General features: G+C 40.3%; 1 protein-coding gene across 1 annotated transcript in view; it reads right to left on the reverse strand.

Moving 5' to 3' along the window:
* Positions 1-11,629, reverse strand: part of AXIN1 (axin 1) — a 68,859-nt gene extending 57,230 nt beyond the window's left edge. The window contains exons 1-3 of the mRNA XM_019540063.1: positions 11,625-11,629; positions 10,899-10,904; positions 6,237-6,333 (exon numbers count right to left, since the gene is read on the reverse strand). Coding sequence (XP_019395608.1) covers positions 6,237-6,287 — 51 coding nt within the window. The 5' untranslated portion in view covers positions 6,288-6,333; positions 10,899-10,904; positions 11,625-11,629. The remainder of the gene's footprint in view (positions 1-6,236; positions 6,334-10,898; positions 10,905-11,624) is intronic.
* Positions 11,630-12,061: the final 432 nt, after the last annotated feature.

The raw sequence follows: 12,061 nt of genomic DNA on the forward strand, positions 1-12,061 counted from the left end.
TAAAAGTTTTTTTCTACATATTTTGAGGTAGCAGTGTGGCTTATGATTGCTATGGTGCTGGGGTGCACGGGGGGCTCTCCAGAGTGCCCAGCAGTGAACCCAGAAGTGGACTGGAAGTACGGATCAGCTGTGGGGGGACCCCGGGTACCTCCTCCAGACCCAGGAGGCACCAGTCACCAAGCCGAGGGAGGGTGCTGGGCGTGACTACCCGATCTCCCCAGTGGACTAGGAAGAGGACCAGAAGCTCTACTTTTCTATGATTCTGTGATCCTTTACCAAAAGTTTTCTGGAAAATTTTCACTCTGAGTACTGACACCTGACACAAATCTGGCTGCTTGATACAGAACTTCTCCTGCTGTTACCTGATGGCAGGACATCCATAGGAAGCAGGGTGGCAGTGGTGGTGGTCCAGGAACTTTACACAGAACAAGCCCAAAATTAATACTAGTAGTGGATTGGCACATCATAGGCAAGGCATCCTTTGCATGTTTGCCCCGTTTCTTCTAGGAACAAGTTTTCCCTTGTCTTTTCCCAAGACTTTCCTTGAATCCAAGAGTGAGATGGAATGTCATCTGAAGAACAGCTGCAGCTGCTCCATGGAGACAGAAGAGAGGTGTTACCACTTGCTGGAAGGTGGCTTTAAAGATTTCATTTAATAGATAACTACCAGTTCAGGTGGCAAGTAAGACAGAACCTAAAACGTTTCTAGCCACTTTAAAACCTATGGAATACGCAAGACATGGATGATACGGACAATAATAAATAAGTTACTGGTACTCATTAGGGGCACATACATAACTCACATGAAGCTTCACTGTTTGCGAGGGCCATCCCAGAAACATACTGGTAGTCTTTTTCTCATCATCAAGCAACAGGTTAAAATTTATATAGCTATTTACAAAAGATGCCTCAAATGCATAAGAATAGCATACAGGCAATGGAAAGATGGGCAGGTCACTAGAGAAACATACCAGGAAATAGCATGAACTTGCAGGGACAAAATCATGGAGGCAAAAATAAAAAAGTGCTACACCTGGCAAGGGAATTTAAGGACAACAAGAAGAGAGCCTAAAAATATGTTCACTAGATAAGAAAGGCCAAAGCAGCTGGGGGTCCACAGTTAAATAGATGTGGTGAGCTCTCAAAAGATGTGAAGAAGGTGAAGCAGCTCAACAGCTACTTTGCTCAGTCTTTGCAAAAAAACTAGGCTGCAACCAGGAGGTAATAAGGATTATTTGGATAAGGAAGGGGACAATCCAAGGGTAAAGATAATGAAAGGAACAGTTAGAGAGCTTTTGATGGGTCTGAATTAATTCAAGTCAGCAGGATCTGAGGAACTTCCATCCTAGGGTTCTGAAGAAACCAGTAGAGAGGATCTCAGAGCCCTTGGCAATAATATTTACAAAGTGTAGGACACAGGCAGGGTACCAAAGGACTGGGAAAGGGCCAACATAGTGCTCCTCTTCAAAAAAGGCAAAAAGGAGGACATATGGAATTAATGGACTGGTTGGCCTGACCCTAATACCCACAAAGTTACTGGAGCATAATAAGGAAGTCCATCTGTAAGCATCTGGAGGAGGAAAAGTTGATCACAAGCAGCCTGAATGGATTTATTAAGAGCAAATCATCCAAACAAACTTGATCTCCTTTGACAGACTAACTAGCTGGGTAGATGAAAGGAATGCAGTGGGTATACTGTAAATGGACTTCAGCAAGGCTATTGACAAAGTCCCATTTGACCTTCTCATAAACAAATTGGACAAATATGGGCTAGACAAAACTACTACATCAGACACACAACTGGGTCAGTAGCTTCAAGCGAAGGGTAGTTATAAATGGATTAGCCAATTGCCTGTCAAGAATGATTTGGAGGGAGGGGGGAAATGGAGTCTCCAGGGAGTCACCTTCTGCAGGGACCGGGGGGGGAGGGAGAGGGAGAGTGTGGCCAGTGGTGCTGGCATCACCCCCTGCTCCATCAGCTTCATGGATGGTGCCTCAAGGGAGTGGGGGTGGGGACCAGCACCACTGCTCCCCCCATCTACTCTGTCACTGCCACCTGCAGGGACGGGGGGGCAGGGCATGGCCAGTACCGCTCACCTTGTCCCCACTTGCTGTCTGCTCTGTGGCCGCTGCCTATAGGAAGCAGGGCAGGGGCCAGGCCAACAGTGCTGGCCTCACTGCTCTACTCCATCCCCTGTACTCCTACCATCATGGCAGTGGAGTGCCACCACCTCCTTTCCAGAAGGCTCTTGGAGCACTCTGATTGGTTGTTTCAGACAACTAATTAGAATAAAGCGTTATGGACAAACAGACTAAGGCTTATATATATATATATATATATATATACACACACACACACACACATACACACATATACACACACACAAGCCTTAGTCTGTTTGTCATAATGCTTTATATAAATATATATAATTTATGCTGAAATGGCAGGAGGTTTCGAGTGAAGTCCCACGGGGGATTGTCCTAGGCCCAGTGCTGTTCAATGTGTTTATTAATGATTTCAATGCTGTAAGAGAGAGTCTGGAGCAAATCTGCACACTATACAAAACTGTGAAGGACTGTGAACACACTGGAGGACAGGAATGCAATTCAGAAGGATTTTGACAAATTAGAAAGCCAGGCTAGAGCCAAGAGGATGAAGTTTAATGCTGTCAAATGCAAAATACTATACCTTGGGAGGAGTAATCAGGAATACAGATATAAGATCAGTGACAACTAGCTGGACAGAAGCACCTTGGAGAAGGATCTAGATATCTTGGTGGATAACACACTCTGTCTGAGTCAACAGTATTATGTGGCTGCACAAAAGGTTAATGCAGTTTTGGGCTGCATCAGTAAGTGCATTAGGTGCAAAGGCACAGGAGCTGTGATACTTTCTCTCTATTTCACACTGGTTAGGCCTCATCTGGAATACTGTGTGCAGTTTTGGGTTCCAAATTTTTAAAAGGACATGGGGAAATTAGAGAGGGACCAGAGGTAGGTAAGAAAAATGATAAAGGGTTTGGAAGGTAAGCCATACGAGGAGAAGTTGAAAGAAATACAGGCATACCTCGGAGATATTGTGGGTTCGGTTCCAGATCACCGCAATAAAGCAAATATTGCAATAAAGCGAGTCACATGAATTTTTTGGTTTTCCAGTGCATATAAAAGTTATGTTTACACTATACTGTAGTCTATTAAGTGTGCAATAGCATTATGTCTAAAAAAAATGTACATACCTTAATTAAAAAATACTTTATTGATAAAAAATGCGAAGTGAGCAAATGCTGTTGGAAAAATGGCACCGATAGACTTGCTCGACGCAGGGTTGCCACAAACCTTCAATTTGAAAAAAACGCAATATCTGCGAAGCACAATAAAGCGAAGTGCAATAAAATGAGGTATGCCTGTAGTCATGTTTAACTTGCAGTAAAGACAATTAGGGGGGTCATGATAGCATAAAGAAAAAAAGGAGAACACCTTTTCTTTGCTGCTGCAGAGAGCAGGGGCATGTATCAATGGCTCTAGCTTGAAGTTGAAGCAAAGTAGGTTTAGATGGGATATCCAGGAAAATGTCTTCACCGTTACAACTGTAAGGCAGTGGAATTTAGGGAATTTATTTAGGGAAGCTGTGAAATCTCATCATGGGAGGTTTTCAGGAAGAGGTGGGAAGTTTTTGACTTCCTCTGTGGGGGAGGCATTGCCTTCTTCCTGGGATCTTTTTAAGTACATTTTAACAACCCTTGCAGCAGCAGGACACTAACTGCTCTTATCCCCTGCTTTACTTCTATCTGGTTAGAATGCTTTTAGTCTCTTTTTGCCTTTTAGTTGTGACAATATTGATTGTGTAGTTTTATGAACACATTAGACAAGGATTTGTATGGGATACTTTGGATAGGGTGTTGAACTAGATGACCTCTGGAGGTCTTTTCCAGCCCTATTTTTCTATGATGGTATGATAGATACTACAATTGAAGGCTATATATGGTAATTTGTCTGCTTCAATATTTTGTATAGCACCCATCATTGCAGAATCTAAGCTCTTCCCCAATGGTAGGCAGCTCTCTACCATAAACAGGGAATTATGAAAGCAGTGTGCAAGTACTATTAGAATAGGTTTGCTATAGTAACTGATGAGCCTGATTAGATTTATATCCCATAAAATCTTCTCACTAGAAGACACATAATTGGTTGCTACTACCTGGAAGCATGCACTAACCATTGGTTAATATCTGTCTAAACATTGGTTAGTATCTGCCTAAATATTGCACTAGCTATTGGTTAGTATCTACAAAATATGTATCTGCTTACATGCTAATAAGGTAGGTTTAATCCATTATATTTGCATTCATATCAGATTTTAAAAGACTTACTTTTAAAATATACCATATTGGTGTACGTTAAAAAGCACTGTCTAATTATCTTTTCTTTTTACAGCTGATTGATAAGTGTGGGCAAAGCAGTAACTCTGAAGTCTATGCCAATTCTGTCAGTAATTGGCTGACAGAAGTTGCTGGAGTGTCTGAACTAAACTCTGATTCCCTGGAGAGAGACTAGAACTAACTTGCCTCCACATTTCTCCTCTGCAATATAAATATGAAATGATATACCTTCTTCTCTGGGACTTAAAATCACAGCACAAAAACTAATGGGAACACTGTATCTTTCACTGAGAAATCTTTGTGAAGTGTCTGTGTGAAATTCAGAAACAGCATGTAATTCTCAAAGACAATGCAGATAAGCAGGAAAATATAAACAGTTATAAGCAGCAGGTAGCCAATTTAAACTTTGGTGGTTTTTTTACTGTTTTTCAAAAAAAGTCAATAAAATTTCATGCTAAGTAAAGCTAATTAGCCAGCAAGTAATCGCTCCTAGAATGACACTTATTCATCTCAACAAAAGAAATATCTGGCAGTTGGAAGTTCGTTAAAGCAGTTCACTATACATATTTAATGCTCCATACACAGCTTATAACCCGCAGTTCACTGAAGCATTGCCAGTGCACGTGATCAGTAGGAAGTCACTATTATTTTTATCCAAAAGGTAAAGCTGCTGACAAGCTTTGAAGTCAGAGAATATTCACTCAGAGTTTCCCACTGTTCAGCAATAAAATAAAAGGCCTAGCCTTCACATTTCAACTCTAACAAAGCAATTCTTACAGTAAAAACCACATCAAGGGGAATAAAAAGGCACCCAGCCAGTCTTTTGGACAGCAACCACACTGTGAAAGCAACTATGTGAAAGGAGAAGAGGCTGAGCAACGATGGCTATTGAGCATCCAATACCAGGGCTTTTATTCTCAGCCCAACGATCAAAGTACAGGAGCCCTCTTACATCTTCAGGAAAATAATCTAATTTAAAAGGCAAAACAAAGATTAAAAAATAAATTAAAACAATGATAGATTTTGTTTGTATTGCCCTGCTTCTGAGTAGGCAGGATGAGAGCATCTGTGCTGAGTGACGCCATTTCTGTAAGAGGCAAACAGACATTTTTCTGATTTGAATTGTTAAGAGGATAGCCATCCAAAGAACAAACTTCTTTACTCACTACTAAACAGTAAACATATAGATGCTAATACAGAAGCTGAAGGGTTATGATAAACTTCCTATATCAGTTTGCTTACCCTGATGAAATTGGGAAGAGCTATGAACAAAAAGAAAGGGGCCCATCCCCAAACATGTATTTTATAGTCCCCATCTGCATGAGGCAGAAATACCATCTGGAAAAGTGACATCTGTATATTCCCTTAAATTTTCAGCAGTTTTAGTCCCTGATCAGTCCTGGACAAAAGTCCCCTTCATTATCCTTAGCAGTTTTCCTTTATGCTAGATGGCTTCTCAAGCCATACAGAAATACCAACTAGCCTACTTACTATACAATTACTTTTAGGTGCCTACCATAACCATATGGCAGTTTACAATTGCAGTTAGCCTTGGTGTCTAGTACACTTGACCATGTGATACTTTTAACAAACCTCCATGTACAGACAATTATTAAGCAACTGCCTTTTAAGGGATATATATTTTAATATCAGTTGTGGAGGGTTCTGAAACATTTTAGGCTACCAAAAATATGCCTGTTAACTAGTTTGGTAGACAACTATATTAAAATGCACTTCTCTGAGTTCAATATTACAGCAAAATCAAACGGATGTCTTGGTTAGTTGAAGAACTACGCCTATGCAACCTTTCAGGCTCTGAAATAACAATCTCCTAATAATCAGGATACTGCTACTTACAGGAATGTGAGGTAGTGGCACACGTCCATTTGCTTTGGCACTTTCTTGCATCTCTCTGCGATGCTGCTTCCGGAGTCTATATGGTGGGATTCCATCTCTGCCAGGATAAAACAACATGTACCATGTTAAGTGCCTTCCAAGATGGTCCCAAACAAAACTACAATGATTTAACACCTTTGGGAGACAAGCATTATCCCAGCGCCGTAGGTTAAGAAACTGAGGGAGAAAGGATCTATATACAATAGGCAAGTACAGTGTGAAGAAGGAAAGAACACAGTATAATGATGCTTGTCCCCTGGCCCCTGCAACAGAGACTCACTCCTGATCAGACTTGAAGAACTTTCATGACTGGCAAGGGGTTATGCTAGAGCAGCTCCCTTAAACAGAGGGCAAGACAGGAGGACTTGGACTGTATTGCTGTATCTTTTTTTCACTGATAGTTTTCTTCAAAAAGGAACGTATATGGTAAAACGCAAGACAACCTGGGAGAGGAGGGATAAGGACAGAAGATACAAGGGATGTCTATAGCAAGACAAATCCAAACCGGAAATAAGGCATGCATATTTAACACTGAAACAGTTTATCAAAAGCTGTAAAAGACTCTATTATTCCATCACCACTGTCTTAAAAGATGAGTTTTAGCTTAATCAGAAGTCATGAGCTTCATGCAGAAATAGCTAATTGAAAATCCTGGCCTGTGCTGTGAAAGAAGTCAGGCTAGAGCTGCTAAAGACCCTTTAGAGTCTTTATAGTAGATTATACTTATTATACTTATTATCATTTGGATTCAGCTGAAAGTTCCAAAGTTTTGCTCTAACAGAACAGCTTCAAATTAGTTCTGGTCACTATGGCTGCTTGCAGATGTTAAAAAACAAAAACAAATGGCACTTTAAACTTGGAACATTCCTGTGCCAGAGCTCAGCACATGTCCAGATGAGGCAGTGCCTTAGCTGGACCTGGCTCTGCAGCGTCTGTATAGATAAATCCGGGTAAATCTGGTATCTTTTATTAGACCTCAAAAAGTTGGAAAAATTCTTCTTCGGAAGCTTTTGGGTACAAACACCCTTTGTCAGGCTGAGGAAGCTTCTGCAGATGGTCTATGCTCTTCCTGGAGGAAGTGGTAAAGCAGCCAGAGGCCAATACATATGCAAGAAAGCCAGCCAGTTAAAATGTAAATTGAGGTGGTCACTAGATGAGAGGTAGGTGGAGAGGGGGAAGGAAAGGGGACATGAATGTAGCTGTAGTCAGAGCATGAGAGACAGGAGAGTTGGGGGAAGGGAATGAGAATAGCTGGTAAAAAGTGGAGAGGTTACTTGTGGAGTCATATGTTAGGCAGCTTATACTGTGTCATAAATCCAGTGTCTATATTTAGTCCATGATTTTTTGTATCCAGTAGATTGATGAAATGAAGTTCATAGGCTCATCTGTGAAAGGTATTTTGTAAATTTACTATAACCCTGTGTAAACTGGAGGCTTTAGTGGGGCTTTTGGGCACTTTTATCAAATAGCTGATTGAATCGGCTTTAGCTATATGTGCCAAAAAGCCCTGCTGAAGTGCCTGATCTATATAGATGCTGCAGAGCTAGGTCAAAGTAACATACTGCTTCTGATAATGCACATTTTTTTTTTGTTTTGCTTTAAATGCTGGCAAGCAGCCTGTGCATCTGAACAGTCCCATCTTGACTAACTGTAGTTTTACAATGAATGTTGGTAATAACTTTAATGTTTATTCCCCCATACCAATCCCTGCAGTCCTTTCACAGTATCTAATGAAGTATAAGTCTTCTATTTAGAAAAGCTTATGACAGTGGTACTTAATCTTTCTAGACTCAAGGCATCACTTGATAGGCTTAAAGCACCCCTTACTTGACTCCAGGCACCCCTTGGAAAATGCCAGCTCCTAGTTTTTACTTGTTTTTTGACTACAGAAAAACAACAAAGCAATTATGTTGCAAAGAGCTCAGAAAGACCACAACAGATCAAAATGTTTTTAATACCATGGATTTCTCTTTGAAATCTCTGGATTTGCCTTGTAAATCATTGTTGCACACCTAACATAATTAACATTATGTGCAGATACAGGAAGAATGCTGGGAACAACATACATGGCCTTCTCTGGTCTCACAAAAGCTTTCAGCTGTCAACTGAGAAGCACTGCAGAGGATCTTTCTGAGGTATGGATGCCCACCAAAATTTGTCACCACTCTTTGCCTGCTCCATGATGATATGCAAGTGGTGGTTTTCAGTAATGGATCGATCACAGATTTCTTTAAGGTTAAGAAAGGAGTTAAGCGAGGCTGTGTCATCTCTCCAACACTCTTCTTGATATTTCTTACTGTGATGCTACATCTGACCACCAACAAACTTCCAGTCAGAGTGGAGCTAAACTACCGAATGGATAGTCAGTTGTTTAATCTCTGTCAACTCCAAGCCAAAACCAAGACTACCCTGACCTCAATCATCAAGTTCCAGTACACTGTGTGCTCACTAGGAAGCAGACCTTCAGGTAATCATCAACATCTTTACCGAGGCATACAAGAAAATGGGACTGACGCCTAATATTCAGAAGACTAAGATCGTCCACCAACAAGCTTCTAATGAGCAGTGCCCAGTTCTGGTAATTTAGATTTATGGTGAGACTCTGGAGAATGTTCAGTATTTCCTGTACCTCAGCAGTTCTCTCTCATAGAAGGCTGACATCAACGAAGAAATCAAATATCACCTCAAATGTGCAGGCGCAGCCTTCGGATGCCTGAGGAAATGGGTGTTCAAAGATTGTGACATCAGATTCAAAACCAAGCTCCTGGTTTTTTATCAAGCAGTTGTGATCCCTACCTTACTTTATGGAGCTGAGACGTGGACAATGTACAGGAGACACCTCAAGGTGCTGGAGAAGTACCATCAATGCTGCCTACGGAAGATCCTTCAAATCCAGTGGAAACAAAAATGCACCAACATTAGTGTCCTCTCACAAGCAAATACCATGAGCATCAAGGCAATGATCATTTGGGATCAACTTCGCTGGGCTGGCCATATCCTCCGGATGTCTGACTCCAGACTCCCAAAGCAAGTTTTATTCTCCCAGCTCAGTAAAGGGATATACTCAAGAGGGCAGAGAAAGTGCTTCAAGGATGTCCTCAAGGCCAACTCGAAAAAATGCAACATCGACATCAACTTGTGGGAGGCTATTGCTCAGGATCGCCCCAAATGGAGGAAGAGTTTGCTGCAAAGATCTCAGTACTTTGAAACCTCACAGCGAAAATAGGACATGGAAAAGCAGGGGTGGCAGAAACAGTGTGTTGAAGACCAAATCAGGAATCCAGAGCCAGTCACCCTGTATAGAAACACGTGCCTGAGTTGCCACAGAACCTGTCAATCCGGGACTGGTTTTGTCAGCCACCTTTGGACCCAGAGATAAGATCATCCTGGAAGGCTATCATTCTTGACTGCGAGGACACCCTGGTTGAAGAATCACTATCTTACGCTATACATCTTCTATCCAGTCAGTCTATAAAGGTGCAAATCTACCCTGCTTTCTTCCTGTTCTAGGCTAACATGGCTAACTACCTCTTGCTGGACCAAGGATTAGGTTTAACATGATTGATTTATGTGCACAAGAATTTCAACTGGTCAAATAATATATTAAAAGTTATATCCATTGTGAAGGTCTAATTTTTTGATCAAATAAATGTTTCTGTTACTTAGCTGCTCCAGTGCTGATGCTGAGATATAGGCGACTTGTTCATAAAGAAAGGTGTAATTTGTTGCTTCACATTGAATGGAAGTTATTCCATGTACCCAGGGTTACTGTGGATTCTGTGGCATTTCACTAATTCCCGTCTGTTTTGTCTTTCAGTTTTCAGACTGGGGGAGAACTGAGGAAACAGTGAAATATATGAGTGTGGTGAAGTACATTTGATTATTCATCTAGCTTTTTAATGGCTACAATGCTAGTGTTTCTGAGTAAGAAACACCCTTAATATATTTTAATGTTTAATATATAAGTAATTTATATGGTTAACAACAGAGCAGAGTTCATTTTAACTAATTCAATGTGTTCCACTAATTGTTCATGTCTTTTTCCCCAGCAAGACTGAAACCAGCCCTGCTAATACTTTGGTTGCATCTGGGCTTGCCTATCTGTGTAGTAACATTAGTACATGCCTAAACATTCGAATACTGCTGAGCCTCCTAAAAGAGGAAGGATCAATGTACAGAGCATAAATGAGCTACTGAAAGGTATGCCACCGTGTGATGGAGTGGGGAGACACTTGTTTGGAAATAATTGATTTTTTTCATGTTTTTAAAATTTTCCTGACAAAGGCAATGACATTAGAAATCTTTGCTATAAATGAAGCTCACTGGAGACATTGCCATGTTTTAGCTGTCTCAAATACCACATCATTTTTACACAAAAAATCTCCTTCTAACTATTGTAACTATAGTTCCAGCAAAACAATTACTTTATTTGGACAAACAGCACAAATAATCCAATCATTATATAAGTCGTAACGTTTAGACAATTAGCATTTATACAAGGCAGCTGTATTTATTATTGTGTTAAAACAAAATAATTGCTATATACAATCTACATAGTTGCTTCCAGATACTTGTGAAAGCAAAGCTCTTTAACACTGTCCCAATTCCTAAATTCCCCTTCACACACTACTTGGCAATAAGAACAGGCTCCTTACTGTACTGCTGAGCCTGAATAATGAAAGAATTACAATTACCAAACTGTTTGAGGACAATGCAGAAGATTTGAAAGAGAACTTAAATTTGCTACCAAATGATTATTGGAACAGATATTTAATTCAACTGTTCTTTATTTCCAAATATTAGTTGCAGAATTTCAAAATGACATCCACTCAGAATCACTTTTTCATTACAACTGGGGTGTATAAAGGATTGCCACTGATTTGCTAGTGTTACTGAATTACCTCATGTGAATGGAATTTTATTTAGTAACTCAAGCACTCATAATGAAATTCCATTAAACGGTCAGGATTAATGACAAGTGCTTTTTAATGGGAAGACAACTGACAAAACAGAAAATTAGTCAGGCTAATTATGGCTCTGCTTATTTGCTGCAGGTAATGTAACATGAGAGAAACAGAACACTGCTTACACCGCACCAAGTCAATAACATCAGGCAAGAGCCGAGCATTTTTCTGAAGCATTACTGTAACAGCAGGCTCTTACGATGGCTTTCATTATAAGACTTCATTTTTTTTTAAATCACGAACTTCCTTGTGTAAAAGTAAATATTGGAAAATAATAGCTAAACTAGTTTCTTCATGTCGTTGCAAAACAGATCTCTCCAGCAATAATGATAATATAATGATTGACAACTTTACAGAATATACTTTCAGGACAGAATCGTTTTACCTTTCTGTCAAAAACCAAGGAGTGACGCAATATGTAATATTATAGGCTAATAGCTGAACACATAACACTATTGAATATACCACTTGCATTCTGTTAAGTAGCATGAATATTCTTGGTAAAAGCAGCATTATGTTGGCAGGTAGGGGGCTGCATTGATTTAAAAAATTCTTTGCAGCACCACTCCTGGAGTAAAGAGCAGACTTTTGTTCACAGCATAGTAGCGAATGGCTGATAATGGCCTCTAATCTATCCAGCTTCAAACACATGTTCAGCCCTGCTGTGTTGCCTTTGATGTCACTTTAACTAGTTTCCCCAATGCCACCTCTGAACTTGGAACATTCCCTTCATTCAACACACTGTGCCAAATCAAGCAGGAGAAGCAAATTCAAAGATAAGCACTTCAATTTTATCCCCACAAAAATTCACTCAATAAATGG

This window comes from Crocodylus porosus, unplaced genomic scaffold (genome assembly GCF_001723895.1).
Source record: "Crocodylus porosus isolate Cpor-Errol unplaced genomic scaffold, CroPor_comp1, whole genome shotgun sequence".
Taxonomy (NCBI): Eukaryota; Metazoa; Chordata; order Crocodylia; family Crocodylidae; genus Crocodylus; species Crocodylus porosus.